Source organism: Mauremys reevesii, linkage group 9 (assembly GCF_016161935.1).
Source record: "Mauremys reevesii isolate NIE-2019 linkage group 9, ASM1616193v1, whole genome shotgun sequence".
Taxonomy (NCBI): Eukaryota; Metazoa; Chordata; order Testudines; family Geoemydidae; genus Mauremys; species Mauremys reevesii.
Window position 1 is genome coordinate 85441402 of NC_052631.1, and position 17167 is coordinate 85458568.

At 42.0% G+C, this 17167-nt stretch overlaps 1 protein-coding gene across 7 annotated transcripts in view; it reads left to right on the forward strand.

The window, feature by feature from the left end:
- DCX (doublecortin) overlaps window positions 1–13602 on the forward strand; it is a 183452-nt gene extending 169850 nt beyond the window's left edge. For 5 of the 7 annotated variants that reach the window (XM_039488244.1, XM_039488242.1, XM_039488241.1 and 2 more), the window contains exons 9-10: window positions 9228–9325; window positions 13475–13602. In XM_039488244.1, coding sequence (XP_039344178.1) covers window positions 9228–9325; window positions 13475–13531 — 155 coding nt within the window. In that variant the 3' untranslated portion in view covers window positions 13532–13602. The remainder of the gene's footprint in view (window positions 1–9227; window positions 9326–13474) is intronic. The other 2 variants (XM_039488245.1, XM_039488247.1) reach the window with 1 other exon arrangement.
- Window positions 13603–17167: the final 3565 nt, after the last annotated feature.

Consider the following 17167-nt stretch of genomic DNA (forward strand, 5'->3'; position numbering starts at 1 on the left):
GCCTGTGTCATTTCTCTTTCGATACAGTGGCTGTTCTCAACATTGAACGGACTGTTGCTATATGATGGGTCATTTCCCTCTAAGTCTCAGACTGAACTTCCTCGTTGCTTTGACACTGCTGGTTTCTCACATATTATCATGGCAATGTGAGCTAATCCATTGAATGTATCAAATTGTTAGCAGTTCAGAATGTACTTCTGTAGAACCTTTTTCCTTGTCCTTGTTTCCCGTGAGCCAGATGGCGTCCCAACCTTTCACCACAATCAGATTGCTGTCCCTAGGCGAAGAGGGAGAGCAAGATTCATGGAGCTGATAAGAGCAAGTAGGTCTGGGACAGAGGTGAATGTAAGCTGGTACAATCCAGTAGGGCATACCGGCAAGAGCTGGTACACCGCCGACTGTACCAGGAGGGGGCAGCTTTCCCAGCCCAACGATTTAAAGGGCTCAGGGCTCCTGGCAGTGGCCTGGGCCCTTTAAATTGCCACCAGAGCCCTGCTGCCGGAGCCTTGGGGTAGCAGCAGCAGCCGGGAGCTCTGTGGTTCCGGTTGTGATTTAAAGGTCTCAGGGCTCTGGCCACCACTACCGCAGCGGAGTCCCAGGCCATTTAAATCACCACCAGAGCCCCGCTCTCAGAGCCCGGGGTAGCGGCGGCGGCAACTGGGAGCCCCAGGTCCTTTCAATTGCTGCCCGAGCCCTGGGGCTCCCGGCTGCCACTGCTACCCCAGGGCTCTGGCAGTGAGGCTCTGGCGGCGATTTAAAGGGCCCAGGACTCTGGCCGCCACTATCACAGTGGAGCCCTGGGCCCTTTAAATCACCGCAAGAGGCCCGGGGTTCCTGGCCACCGCTGCACAGACCACTCCAGTAGTGAGTTAAAAGGCCAAGGGATTTAAAGGACCTGCCTCTCCTGGTTGAGGCCCCGCCCCTTCCAGTTGAGCGCCCCCTTCCCCCCCCCCGCTCAGGACTCCGGCGTGCCGATAAATCCTTTAAGTTACTTTCACCCCTGGTCTGGGGTGGAGTCAAGTCTCTGTACCTCTGCTCCCAGAGCACCGACAAGCAGAACTAAAGTGGTGCAGGGAGAGTTTCAGGGACTAGTAAATTGCACCTGAAAAGAGTCTGCAGCAGGTTACCTTCTCCCTGGAGTAAAGGGGAGCAGGAAAGGAATTATAACTCAGGCCTTTACCTAAAGGTTCAGTCTAGCCCTCCATAATTCAAAAATTCAGATTCTATCCATCTCACTCATGCTGAGCAGTGCCTTACTGCCAAGAGAAGGTCCATTGGTTTCAGTAGGACTATTCTCATAGTAAGATATTATCCAGTGTAAGGACAGCACAATCTGACCCAATGGTAAGTTTCCTTAGAATTTCTGTTTCCTTTCCCTATGCTATCTAGGTTGTAAGATATACATGGAATTAACAGATCTGGAACTCCAAATGCAGGGATCACAGATGGCTAAACACCCAGGGCCTGATTGTGATCTCACAAAATCAAAATCAATGTTTTATTTTCAGGCTTGAAGAAATAATTCTGTTGTGCCTTTTCACTCTTCTGGAGTTTTTGCCTTTGGTAGAATTCAGATGTGTCAGATCAGGGTTCAGTTGTACAAATATTTGTTCTGTGACGGGGGAGTCTATGATTTTTCCAGCAAGAAATGATTAACATCAGCATGCCCTCAGTGACTCCCAAGGGAGATCAGCAGGGCACTGAGTTTAAATTTAAATATGACCTTTTCTAGCTACAGTGTCTAGTGGCCTAGGATTGACTTTGGCTCAGGGAACCAATGATCAGATCTGTTTCTGGACTTTAATGTCTTGCTTCTCTAATGGGATAGAGAGACAAATGCATTTCCACAAGGCAGCAACAATTAGCAGAACAGATACAGAACATCAATCAGGCCTGACTGCAGACTTGACTCCCAAGGGTTATTTTAAATTAATGTGTTAAAAAGGCAGCAGATGTCTTTGGGATTATGCACAATATTGCTCAAACCAGCCTGCTATCTATTTCCACTTCCACTTACGCTCCAGCTAGCCATCAAGCTACACTATATACTGTATGGAGATATTACATGCTAAAAGCTACGTTAAAAGAATGTTAAGATTTTCAAATCAAGCACTCAAAAGTCAGGAAATCTCTGATTTAAGGTTGCCCATGCAATCTTAATCTAGACCCTTTTTGTGCATGTATTATGATAGTCTTTAATTACATGATCATACTGTTTTTTCAATAGGACCCCTGCCTCCTTCAGTGTGAAAAATTGACAGTGGTCACTGATAAGTAGCTATTTACTATTTACTTAGTATTATACAGCACTTTATGTTTAAAGCACAGCTCCCATTGACTTCACTTGCAGCTGTAAGTACTCAGCACTTCTGCAAATCAGACTCCAAGGCCTCAAGTCAGGCATCCAGAAAATGAGGAACACACAATTAGTGACCAGCCGGGGAAAATTTGGTTTAAGTGATTTCCCCAGCTTCATACAGGAACTCGGTGACAGAGGCAGAGGAGATAGAATCCAGTTCAGCAGAGTAGCAGTCAGCTGCCTTAACCATGAGACTGTCCTTTCTCTCCCTGCAGTCCCTGCCTCATTCACTGTCCACCTTCCATCTTCTGCAACAAATGAGGCAAGTGTCTTACAGATAATAGCCTCTTTCACTGCACAACCCTGATTCATCCCTAGAGCACAGTCCATCCTGTGCACTGAATGAAAAAATAATATGTAATCATGTAGTTAATGGCTGCATCATAATGAATACTTGCAAGGGGGCTGAACTAAGATTGCACAGGCATATATAATATTTTATACATATAAACAATAAAGGCTTAATTTGTATTCAACCATTCATTAATTCTGAAAGTTGATTATAAAGTCTGGTTTTCCAGGAGCTATGCGGATAGGTGCTGCTGGTAATCTGTGATAGACAGGTCAGAGTAGATGATCTGGCCTTAAACTCTGAACTCTTATGACTCTATACAGGGCCAGATCCCCAGCTAACATAAATCATCATAGCTGTCTTGACTTATAAAGAGCTATACCAGTTTGACCGGTGGTGGGCAAGTGGTGGGCAAGCTGCGGCCCATAGGCTGCACGCAGCCCATCAGGGTAATCCGCTGGTGGGCCACGAGAGTTTGTTTACATTGGCCATCCGCAGGCACGGCTGCCCGCAGCTCCCAGTGGCTGCGGTTTGCCGTTCCCAGCCAATGGGATCTGTGGGAAGTGGTACAGGCCACAGAGGCGTGTTCGCTGCCACTTCCCGCAGCTCCCATTGGCCACGAACGGCGAACCGCGGCCACTGGGAGCTGCAGGCGGCCAGGCCTGCGGATGGCCAATGTAAACAGACTGTCTCGTGGCCCGCCAGTGGATTACCCTGACGGGCTGCATGCGGCCTGCAGGCTGCAGGTTGCCCTCCCGTGAGTGAGGATCTGGCTCTAACACCTCACTATTTGGTCCTATTTGAGTTCAGAAAAAAGTTTTTAAAGTATGATAATGAATGGGATTTTTACTACAAAGCAGAGAGAAAATCACATCTGTTTCCCAACAGTACATGAATATCCCTATTGCTATACATCAGTCTCGTCAGATTGCTGACTAAATGTCCTTTTTTCACCAGTGCTCATCAAATATTAATAGTATTGCTCTAGCACTTATGTCTTATTGTATTAGGGAATTTCTCTCCTCGCTTGCAGCAATTACATATTTTTGCTGTCCATTGATGCCTGAACATTAGCAATTCTACCAGCTATCTGCGAGAGGGAAAATGTTGACACTGCAAAGAAATCTAATTTTATTTCTTTGTGTGTGTTTCCTGTAAGGGGGGGTTTACTTTCTGTCTCAGGGTCAACGATAACAGTACAAAAAAGAGACAATTTCAAAGTTAGAGTTGGATTTCCAGATAACACTGAGTATGTTAGAGCTATTTTACCCACCGGCTTACATAATAGAAAAGCCAAGGTCCCCCGCTAAACAAACCTGCCGGAGATCTAAAATCTATTTGTCTGAATTGTCTTCAGTTTATATTTTATGTTGTATAGTTAATAAACTAAACTTTTATGCATCTGCTCTAAATGCTAATCTGCTCAGCTTTCAAGGGTGAAGTAGAGTGACTGACCACAGCCAATAGGCAATCTATCCTATTTTCCAATACAGTTGACCAAAGTTCTTTTTTTACTGTAGAATGGTTTGAAGTGAATTGTAAGGTCACTCCATTCCCCAGCTCTCTGCACACCAGTATTTTAATAGAAATCTCATTCCCAAATGGTACAAATTTGTAATGAAAAGAGAGCCTATTAATGGTGACCTGACCTCTCTACCTATCAGCCCCTCAGAGTATCATCGAATACTGAGATGAAATGATATTGACAAATGTACATTACAAAAATAAAGGGCCGAAGTCAGAAGCGAGTCAAATAGATCTACACTGATATGACATATACTTTCTTCCGGTCCCTACAGCATGAGCGTTGCACCAGTTTAGACACTCTTGGACTCACATCCACATGTTAACATGTAACTTGCATTATCTCTAAATTTGATCCAAAGATATTTGCTAAAATTGGTATTAAAAAGCATCATAGATGAAGTGTAGATAGAGAAGATACCTGAGGCCATCTTAGAAATGAAAGCAACTGCCCAGAAGTTAGTTGGGGGTCAGGAGTGTCTTAGGGGCTAAGAATAGGATTGCTCCATTGGAGAATAAATTACTCTAGCATCTGACCAGAAATTCCAAAGAATTTACAATTCTAAATCTCAAAACTGGGGTGGGGAGTGGGGAAGCCATTGTGACTTTGCAGGAATGGAGCAGCAATGGGACTTCAAAGGCAGACTGTCAAGAAAGTTAGGAACCACAGAAGTAAAGAATTAGGCTGAAATGGGCCTAGGTGCACAAGTGGTGTGAGGGGAGGAACAGGAACGCTCCCCCAACCACAATCGTTAAAGCAGCTCCTCAAAGCCTTTCACTGCTTCCTGCATATTGGATTGTTACTGGGGCCTAATTTAATCAGCTCCACCATTCACTCAATAGGGGAGGGATCTTTTCCAGTCTTTAGCTTTCATAGAATCATAGAAGATTAGGGGTGGAAGGGACCTCAGAAGGTCATCTAGTCCAACCCCCTGCTCAAAGCAGGACCAATCCCCAGACAGATTTTTACCCCAGTTCCCTAAATGGCCCCCTCAAGGATTGAACTCACAACCCTGGGTTTAGCAGGCCAATGCTCAAACCACTGAGCTATCCCTCCCCCAACGGTGAACATGGCGAAGTAAAGATCCCTATGAAGCTGCTTGTTGCTGAAAGGTTCTCAGGATTTTATTTTTGTTTTTAAAACACTACGATTATAAAGTGGTAATTGGGAAGGAAAAACATTCAGCAAATATTTGAATGGCAAAACACAAAACCACGTAAAAAGGGATTCATTCTTAGCACAGCAGTTACACAAAACACCTGACTACACTAACAATGTGAAATGAATGGAGGGAAACTATTGACAGAGGACGCTAATGGATTGAAACAATGAATGAAAGTTGTGGTGGAAACACAGACCACTGTGCATACAGGACCGGGATTGTTCCTCCTATGGAAATATGAAGACGAGGTGCCAAATTCTGGCTGGCAATCAGAGAGAGGCATAGTGGATTCTCAAACATGTGCCTATGGGTCAATGCTGCAAGGTGTTGAGCACACTAGCCCTAATCCAGCAAATTATGTAAACACACAGGGCCTTATCCTACACCACTGAATTCAATGCGGAGCTTTGCCATTGACTTCAGTGAGGGCAGGATCAAACCGAGACTTAATGTTACATATGTGAGCTGAATCCCGCTGAAGTCAATGGCAGAACTTATGTGCTTGAAGTTAAGTGTATGCGCCGGTGTTTTGCTAGATGGGAGCCATAGGCTGCAAAGTAGTGCTAATCAGAATGAGATCAGCCCTGTGTATAGGCCTGGCAGTCTGTTCCTACTGGGGCAAATCTTGAAGGCTTTGCTCAGTTTTAAGTCAGTCCTTCTTCAGACTCAGGAGGAGTAGGCTAGGAAGTGGTTAAAAACCTGATCCCAGAACTCTGCATTCTGTCCAGGAGCAGAAATAACCATGAGAGTGACGGGTTCTGTGAGTAAACATCATGAAATGATGACTGCCTAGGAAGGAGTACTTCAGAAAAGGATCAGGGGGGAGAGGGAGGCTTGGTTTACAGTGGATCTCAAACTAAATATGAGTCAACAGTGTAATGTTGTTGCCAAAAAAAAAAAGCCATTGTTCTGGGATGTATCCAAAGGAGAGTTGTAAGCAAGACACAAGAAGTAATTCTTCCATTCTACTCAGCGCTGATCCAGCCTCAGCTGGAATACTGCATCCAGTTCTTGGCACTACACTTCAGGAAAGATGTGGACAAATTGGAGAAAGTCCAGAGGAAAGCAATAAAAATGATTAAAGGGTCTAGAAAACATGGCATATAAGGAAAGATTGAAAAAATGGGGTGGTTTAGTCTGGAGAAGAGAAGATGGAAGGGGGACATTACAGCCTTCAAGCATATAAAAAGCTGTTATAAAGAGGAGGGTGATAAATTGTTCTCCTTAATCATTGAGGACAGGACAAGAAGTAAAGGGCTCAAATTGCAGCAAGAGAGATTTAGGTTGGACATTAGGAAAAACTTCCTAACAGTAAGGGTAGTTAAGCCCTGGAACAAATTACCTAGGGAGGCTGTGGGAACAGATTAGACAAATACCCTGTCAGAGATGGTCTAGATAATACTTAGTCCTGCCTCAGTGGAGGGGACTGGACTAGATGACCTACTGAGGTCTCTTCCAATCATACATTTCTATGATTGTGAGGTCACTGTGTGTATATACTTATAGATTTAGGCCACAAATCCTATTTAGGCTGGCCCAGAACTGTTATATAGAGTTAGTATTGCATAGGTGAGACTCAGGCTATCTGTCCCTGCCCAGGCAAAACTCCAGATGACTTCATAGATGTAAGTAACACAGATATGGGACCTAATTCTCATTTCTGCTAAGGCCCTTCACATGGCTCTGAAGGTATAAAGAAGTCTTAAACTGGGTATAAATGTCATTTTCTCCCACTTTAGGTACTTTGATGCTATTTATCTAAACACTTATTTTTCACTCCTTTTTCTGATCATTAAAATTTGATACACCATATACCCTGCCTGCCACTGTTCACAATATTATGCCTTATAAATTGTATAGGCCTGATTTTCAGACAATTTAGGCACTCAAATTTATGCTCAATTACATGCCTCATTTGCACACGCAGTTGCCATGATTTCATGCACTAATCCCAAGTGCCTAATTTTTGCCATCCTGGCATGCGTCTACTCGCAGGCCACGTCTACACTACTCGCCGGATCGGCGTGTAGTAATCGATCTATCGGGGATTGATTTATCGTGTCTTGTCTATCGTGATTTATCGATCCCCGGTACTCCACCTTGGCAGGAGGAGTAAGCGGAGTCAACGGGGGAGCCGCGGCGGTCGACTTGCCGCCGTGAGGATGGCCAGGTAAGTCAAACTAAGATCATTCGACTTCAGCTACGTGAATAGCGTAGCTGAAGTTGCATATCTTAGATCGACCCCCCCCTCAAGTGTAGACCAGCCCGCAGTCACAGTAACTGTGGGCACAAATTAGGCACATACGTTTGCACACCCAAATAAGAAGACAACCAGTCCTAGCTTTGTACTTTTCTTTCCTTCTATGTAAAACTTCTAATTAATAAAAAAAAATTGTTTGTTTGTTTTCTTGGCAAAGGAACATTCTGTTTAATGTATGTATATGGAACGTTAGCAATGTTTAATGCCATTTAAGAAAGCAATGATCAAAACATTTGATTTTTTTGTTTTGGGGATTGTACTGAAGGAATAAGCATCATGGATTGTTTTTTGGTATGATTTTATGTAGACTTGAATGGGAAATGTATATTTAATGCTTGTTTAAGTAATGTCTCCAGCCTACTTCTTCTTGGCTTACTCAGAATTGAATGACCCCGAAAAATAATATACTTAGACATGGCCAGCTTGACTCTAAATTCTCTTCCACCAAAACCAATGGAGTTGCACCATTAAAAGCCATGTGAACAAGAACAGAATCAGGGTCTGTCTCCCTGGAACTGAAGCACAGCATATAGAATCTAGCGAAAACATTACCAAATTCACATGGAGGAAACATATCCTTATGAAATATTTGCCATGACGCTTCATAATATTCAAAGTTATGCACCACTTTAAAGAACATCGGTGGCAGTAAGATTTTTGCTTTCCCTCATTTCATTTTTGGTCACAGTGTTTTGTTTTGTTTGTTTGCTGTAATTTGGTGTTTACTCGTATTTATGTGTTTACCCTATACATCCATAATAGCTGTCTCTGGCATGGACCGCAGCCTTTTCACTTTGATTAAATCCAGTTGCTAATAGGCTATATGAAGACAGCGCAGACCAACCCGCTAACATTTTGTTCAAAGGTTAGGGTTAAATGAAGTTTCCTTTTTTTAATGATTTATAAACGTTGGGAAGATTTTTGTTTTCTTTATTGGTTACGAAAACCCAGGTGGCCAGGTTGTAGCTTCGACACACAGGCCAGTGCTGGGTGCAGAGCGAAGCTACCTTGCAGGGGAGCTACAGGAAATGTACTCTCATTATTCCACCTTCAGGAGGGTTCAGTATTCACTCCTCCATGCACTTGCCCACTGCCCAGCCCTGAGCAGTGAGCAAATAGGTGTAGCTATGTCTGTGCCACGTGGTGGCTGGCACTTCAAGGGTCCTTAGCACTGAGTGCAGTCCGTGGGCTCATGAGACTAAGTTTTTGTATACATTTTAAGCGAATGTATGAACTCATTGGATAATATTTAAAGTTCATGATCTAGGCCATTGCAGACTTTGACTTTCATTGATAACTCAAAGTACTGCATCGTTTAAATGGTACTAAACTGCTTGAAAATCTGGAAGTCTTACAGTGGGTTTTTATAGTGGGATAATATTTATAAAGTAAAATATTGCCTCTCGGCTGTTGCAATGCCCTGTATTTAGAACTGCTGAAACATTCAATCCAGTGAATAATTATTTTGTTCTTTTGATTTTTTGTTCCCTGCCTGAATTATAGATGAAATAAATGGAAGCCTTTAGATGTTCGGTCTGAATGTTTTCCATCTCCCCGAAGTAGAGAAATAATCTGCTTCTTGCTTTTCTTTGTGAATTCATTGCTGACTTCTGTCTTATTTTATGACAGCAAATGGAACATCAAGCAGTCAGCTGTCTACACCCAAATCCAAGCAGTCTCCAATCTCCACACCTACCAGTCCAGGGAGCCTCCGTAAGCACAAGGTATTACGTTTCTTATACCTTACTAAAACTGTTCCTAGCTTCATATACCTAGACATAGAGACAAAATGGCTAAAACAACGCCATGTTCTTGGGTGGCATAACTCCCTGGGTTACACCGTCAGAGAATCTGGCCCATTACCTAGAATCTTTCTGTTTTCAAAGACTAAAAATCCACTGTGAGTACCTGTAAATGCACTTTGTAGGCTAATAAGGCAGTATGTCAGTAGCGCTGACTTTGGGAAGCTTTTTACTGAATGTAACAGAAGTGAGGGCTGTTTCAGATGGTTGTTTCCTCTGCAGCTGTTTTTAGCATTGGCCGTGGGAATGGCTTGTGACTGTTCTCATATACAGTCAGTTTGGTACGTGTGGTTCTCTCCACGTTCCCCTGAACAACAGGAACAAGACCAACAAATCAAGGATTGGTATATCCCTGTGAACCTCTGCTGCAAGGAATAAATGAACAGAAGGAAATGCAAGGCCCATAACTTTGGCTCCTCTCACTGTCCATCAGCACTCTCATCAACACTTGCACACTGCTGCTGCAAAAGCTAATGGAGAATCAGGATGGGTGTTATTTAGTTACACCAGAATTTCCTATGGAACCACAGCTGAGATTCTCACTCTATACATTCTACACAGAACAAAGCCCTTCATTTTCTAAGCACTTAATCCAGTACCTTTCACTAGCACTAATTCACACAGTGCTGCATTTTCTTACCTGTCAATTCAAATTTCTAGTAGTTGTAAAATTTTAGGGCAAAACTCTAACCACGGGTGAAGGTCTGTAATCTGCCATACAGGTTAAAACTGGACCCAAACTGCAGAATTCAGAACTGAGTCCTGATTAGAAGCTCCCTAGAGTTAGGGGACTGTTTGGATCTCAGCTGTTGGTTTGAACTTATTCTCAGTATCACATAGTTTGCATTAGACCGTCTTGCCGGACTACCAGTGCTATAGGTAGGAGTTCCGTATGAGCTACTTAATAACAATATTTATGTTTGTAAAGTCCTTTCATTCTGAAAGGATCCCAAATCTCTTTACAAATGTCATACTTTCAGCACCGCTGAAATACATCCACCTTTAGGTGGTTGGTGTATAACTCTGGGTGGGAGGGGAGAGGAGGAAATTACATTTTGGCCAAAGATCTTGTGGCAAATTTTTGCTCTTACAAGTAGTGTCATGAAATCCTTAATGTCCCCATAGTAGAGATAAGATGTTGGTTTTAAGATCACATCCAAAACTGCATGGAACTCCGTTTATAACCCCCAGACAGATGAAGGGGCTGAACCAACCTTTCCGTGACTTAAACCCATGGCTCTGGGGTGTAGTGGTAGGATGGGCCATAGGTCACTGATCCATGCCCTCTATTTCCGAGACAGAGAGAATGACCCTGGATATAGATCCCCAGTGTGGATCAGAGAGGATAATTGTGCCTTTAAACTGTATCACTCTGAAATAGTTTCTAGTGTAGTGATGTGCACATTCTTCAAGCAAACCCCTTTCTATCTTGAAAAGCCTAAAGTGCTGGCAACTCTACACAATGAAAGAAATGTGCATGTCTAAGTACTGAACCTAATATTGCCTTATAAGGAAATTTAAAAAACAATAACTTTAGGTCATGCTGTATTTTACAGGCTACGAATTACTGTGTAATTACATTCTGTGATAATTCCTTTCTGGTGCAATGACTGCTTTTCCCGGTAACATCCTCTCATTTACCATGTCATCGGAAGGGCAGAAGGGAGTTTTGTTACATATCTGGGAACTTGTGCTGCTGTCATCTAGGACCACAGGTGGATCTTTTGTTAAAGGGTCCCTCAGCACTCACAGTAACTGGTTCTGCTGCTCAGCCACTCTTTTGACTGCATCCAGTTTGTCTTTCCCACTGGCTTCCTCTGATCTCTTTTCTGGGCTACGCCACCCCACAGACTGGGTATCCTCTTCTCCAAGGTGTCCTCACTCAATATAAAACACATGCTAATTGTTAATTTCAGGGGTGAAATCCTAGACCCATTGAAGTTAATGGGAGTTTTGCTATTGACTTCAATTGGATCAGGATTTCATCCTAGATCTTCCTTTGAAATAAACAGTCCTCTTCATTACCTGACTCTTCTGCTCTCCAGTCGCAGGTGGTTTTCTTTATCTCTCTGATAGTCTCCAGCTCTCAGAGAGAGCCCTACAAAAGAATTAGGCAGTTACTTGGTTAAATTGCTGCTGTGCATTTTCTGAAATCAGAGGAATGTAAGGATTTTCCTACAAACTTTTTTATTGAAAACAGGTGGGTTTCTTAGTAGAGAAGAACAATGATCAACATTCCTCATGCCTCCTTACTTCCTCATGGCTGAGGGCTAGTCTTACTCTTCAGTATGCAACAAGATCAACATGGCAGAGGCAGTCACTAGTAATGGATATAACATTTTAATTGACCTTTGATGGCATGGAGGGGTTAAGCTGGTGGAAATAAAGCACTTTGGGGTGAAATGTGGATGTATTCGGGAGCATGTTTCTTGAACAGGTTCGGATTTTCAGGTTTGTGTGGCCCCATTGCTAAAGGCCGGGAGCGAACAAATAAAAAAAAAGTCCTTTTTTTTAAATTACAGACACCACCCTACTTTTGGCACTCGAATGTAATTGAATAAACAAATGTCCCTGGCAGTTTGATTCTGCGTTAGAGGGGCTGAATGAAAACAAAACCTTGGAATAATCATAAGACAATGAGGTCTGAAAATCAGCTTAGTCAGGATTTGACTAAGCCAATGACAAGACTCCCATTGCTCATTATGAGCCAGACTGTGCAATCCTTACTCCCTTTGAGTGGTGCATTATTTTTTGAGTAGTCCCTATTTGAGGATTAGGGTGGTTGACTGAGGATCAAGATGAGTAATGGGATCAGAATCTGGCCTGTAGTAATTATGGGTCTGAATAAAAGCCCAGTGAAATCAGTGGAAAGTCTCCCATTAACTTCAGTTGCTTTGATGAACTACATAGCATGTAGGACCTTAAGGCATGGCTCCTGGTTTGGGACAGTGGAGTTGTACCACCCGAGCAGGACTCCCCAGAGATCCCTACACCTTAAGCATATATAATATCCTGTGAAGCTGTGGAAGCATGAGCTGGAGACCAGCGTCTGAAAATCTTGGCACTTTGCATATTTCAGTCAGATCCTTAACGTTATTGTAATGTACATTGTTATGATGAAATGAGCATGTTCAGCATGGGCTTGTAGGGCCTGATCCCAACCCCACTGAAGTCAATGAAAGGGTCCCATTGATGGCAGTGGGTTTTGGATTAGGTCCTTAATGCCAAATTTTTAGCCAGGCTGAGTCTGCTCTTTGAATTTGCATTCTCACTTTTTCACATGCAGCTGACTGTGGCTGCCAAAGTGTGTGTGAATCAATTTAGTGCATGCAAAAGGGCATTTCCCTGTACATATGGGTGTTAGTACATACAAAACAAGTGCACAGTCTCTTCTGCTGGTACAGTCGGATGTGTGTGCAAAGTGCAAGGCGTAGGCTTCAAAAGTAGCTCTTAGCAATTCCTATAGAATGCCTGATCTTTACCAGTGCTGTCTGAATACTTCCTCAATTACACGATCCCTGTAGAAAATACCTCTTGCTGGTGAAAGTAGCAGGGGTTAAGTAACAATCAGTCACTTGTCTCATGGGGGGGCAGCTCCTGGCCCACAGCCTGCACACAGCAGTTGTTCATGTATTTTTCAGGTCTTTAAGGCTCCCTTTTATACCTCGGTAATCAAGGATATGAAAATACTTTTCAAATTGTAGGCTACCCCTCTGATAAATAAAGGTAAGACTCTGGACCTAGGTTGAAGCTGACCTGTATCACAAAAGAGTCTATTGATTTGTGCAAAATCTAGCACAGATTGACACTGAGTGAAAAGTGGCTAAAAGGTTCTTCTCTAATTACTACTGCCTTTTGTTATTGAGATCTTCCTGCTCCACCATGCATGTAATCTGCCATGGTTTCAGTCCTGAACTCCTTAGACAATAGGTTTGTCCATTTGAAGTCCCATGAAGAAGACTTCAACCTTGGAAGTGGTACTCCACTGAACTGAATCATAGAGCTGTCTTCTTACTATAAGATGAAGTTGGAAACTGATTGTGGGAGTTAACACTTTCTTCTTTCCTCTTACAGGACTTGTACCTGCCTCTGTCCTTGGATGACTCTGATTCCCTCGGAGATTCCATGTAAAGGAACACAATGCTAATTGTCCGTAGTACAAGCTATGTTTAAGATACAGTACAGTACTTCTGCCAAAAGAAGCAGATAGGTGACTGGTACTTTCAAATCAAAGGACACAAAGTTATATGTCTTTTTTTTTTCTGTGATTTTTCCTCCGTGCCACAAATTGACACCTATCAACTAATAGGGATAGAGTGATACCATCCGTCTGAGTAATTATATAGAGATGCGAAATGGGCATTGCCAGCAATCTGACACCAGTTATCTCATGCATTTCCCCTTTACTTCAGTGCTTTTTTTCTGCTCTAAGTTCTTGAGTTTACTATTAACTGCAGAAAAGTTGACAGTTCCCATTAGAAGTACATAAATAAATCTTTCGCTGATCAATTCTAAAACTAAAAGAAAACAAATACTAATCTCCACCTTTTCAAAATGCTGATGAATGCCAGCAGCTCTTTGAAAGTAGATCTGCTTCTAATTTTGCATCCCTGGTTTTAGCACCTGCATGCTGTCTAGCACCAATTTCTGTTGCTGAAGGGTGGGGAGAGAGATGACTTGTTGCTCTGGTAAAAGATGCTTAAGATCCCAGCAGAATGTGAAACACGGGAGTTTGGACAAGATTCAGAAATGCTGCATAAAATGCTAAGTAAAGTTTTTATAGCACAGTGATTACATTATAAATTTATGTATTGGGTCATTTTCTAATAACTAAGCAAAGATATATATATACGTCAGCTGAGTGGTGAACCAGATTTCTCATGTAACCCAAAGATAATGCTGGCTGAAATCAAGTTATTATACCTGCCATATGGTATCTCTCTATCTCTGCTTATAATGTTAATGCCTTGTAAACAGCCAACACTGAAAACACTGTGAGAATTTGTTTTCAGGTCTGACACCTTTAGGTCGCTTTTTGTAGCAAGAAACCAATACACTTTTTATAAAAAAAAAAACAAAAAAACTTGTATCTGTGTTTTGGGAGTAAGTATTACAGCTCCTTTTTTATAAAAGCTGGTGATTTTCTTTTGTTTAAAAAACACATTCAGAAAAATTTACAAAAAAAAAAAAAGAAAAGCCAATTGCAAAACAGTAATAACTGTGTTTAGAAATCATGTCATCACTGCCAAACAGAAGAGAAGTCAATTCAAAATAATGAATGTTTTGATAGTTTTCTTGTAATGTTGAAACTTGCATTTTTGGTTTATACAATTCAATACCCCTAACTATGGCCAGATGCTCTAATTATATTACAAATGGAATTTTGTGATATTTAAAGACCGTATTTTAAGAAACTCATATCGGGGGGAAAACAAACTGGTATGGAATTTAGAGAAACCTTTCACTTTTGCTAATTACTAATGACTCCTGCAGGATGCAAAGTTCATGTATTTACTAAATGCTGGTGTTTTTTACTATGCTTAGGCTTTACTGGCATAGGTTAGTTCTTTCAGTGAACCTGACTACTACAAAACTTTACCTGGGTACAGTACATGCAAACAAACCTTTCGTTGTTGTTGGTTTTGCTTTTATTTTTACTTTGTTTCAGCAGATATGCAGATTTTTTTATGTCCTTGCAATCCCCGGTCATTAGAATGAACTATGAAGTTGTGATATTGGATGCTACCCGAATGCTTGGCAATAGGATGACACCATTTTGTTTCTTCATTTGTGCCAGGATGCCATTTCATAGTTTTTGTGTTTTCCATTGCTACCATTAACACTCTGTACTGGCTGCATCTTTTATGATGATGTGTATAATGCAAGGTGTTTTAAAAAAAAAGAAAAAGAAAAAAGAGCCGCGTGTGAGATGATCCAAAACAAACGTTGGAGTTACCCAGAGGCTTGAGTAATTTTGCACCAAATTTGCACCTACAATATTGAGCCCACAATTATTTGCACCCACAATGTTGCATGAGAAATCATTTCGTTCCCATGAAAAACGTAATTTAAATGTGTAACCCTCTGACCACTTCGGGGTTAAGTGCCCATTTGACCTATTGTATTAAGATATTTTACTTCAATTCGGATGGACGAGGGTTCATGTTCTTTCCTGGTTAAAGTTTCTTGTTGGGGAAGGACAGTTTTGTGAACAAAGCACAGGAGTGTTGTCAGGCGATCTTAGTTCAGCTCTTGGCTCTGCCAGATTTGGTGTATGAACTGGAGCAGGTCTCTTAGTTTCTTGGTGCCTCAATATATTTATCTGTAAAATGAAGATAATAACTGCTCTATTTGACAGCGGCTTGTGAGGCCGAATGTCCATTAATGTTTGTAAAGTGCTTTCAGGCCCACTGATGGAAGGTGCTACATAACTGCAAGGTTTTACTATTTGTGGACACAAACCTGGTTATTTTAGGGGCTGATGGTTGGGTGTATGATCAATTGGATGCTATTTTAGAGGCCATTCTTGAAAATATGGCTCTTTAAGTATAAAGGCATCATAGAACAAATTATTTATGCCAACAATACTACTGACTACAGCCTGTGTTACACTGAGAAGTCAAATTTACCTTTGGCACAATGGAAACTGGCTTCCTCTTATCTTCTCTGGTAGGAATCTTGAAGATCCCCACCACCAGTTTTCCCCCAGGGCCTTCCTAAAGGCTCTGAATGGTAGCCACCATCCTACCTGTTAAAGATGACTGAGCAGTTCTGCAGTGACAATGATGCTTCTTAATGAGGCAGAGGAGTGGTCACTTGAGTGACACAATATGCTCCCACCCCATCCATGGTCTGAGTGTCTTGCCACTCATCTCCCAATCCCTGTCAGTTTAGGAGGCAAGAGACTAGCACCGAAAAATAAATCTGGGACTTCCTTATAGCAGTTCAGAACACTTATCAGTAGCTCACTGGGAAATCCAAGTCTCTTATATCCATAAGCAGATATGAGTCATATTACTGACAGCACTACTGTACGGTGCTTAGAGATGCATCAGAAAACTCAGTTTCTCTTCTCCAAGATCTGTCAAAATCAGTTTGCATGAAACAAAGCAGGAACCCAAAAACTGAATGGAACTTTGGGCAACCTACTATATGGGTAGCTTAAGCAGAAGTAGGTAGTTTTCCATCTGTCATGAAGAGTGCTAAGATAATTCAAAAACAAAACCAAAAAACCCTGCTAGTGGAACTTCCTAAAGAACTGTTACAGGCGTTCTTTGTGAATTGCATTTAAAGTGACATGTCTGAGAACTTGATCCTGCAAATACTCACTCATGGGAGGAGTTTTGCGTGCTCAAGGACTACTCACATGAGGAAGGGTACTTCGGGACCAAGCCTGATGATCGTTTTTGAGCACATGCTGCCTCAGCAAGGGAATTTGCAGAGGTCTAATAGAAGAAAGCATTTTCTTCAGAAGGAAAATAATAGCCATTCAGTTGAGCAAAAGCCACAAGTAACACAGGGTAAGAGGTCACACTCCCAGGTTTAAGATGCATTTCTCCAGGTAGAGATACTTGGACTATAGGTAGAGATCAGTGAGCATTTCAGAGGTAACACATAGTTAGTCTGTATGAATGCTGATATTGCATGAGTACTTGTACAGAAATGCATGTGGAATAGCGTCCATATGGTGCTAGGCTTTTTCCAGGATCCCTGGAATATAAAAAGAAAAGAATTATAGAAAGTATACTAGTCATTTCAATATATGGA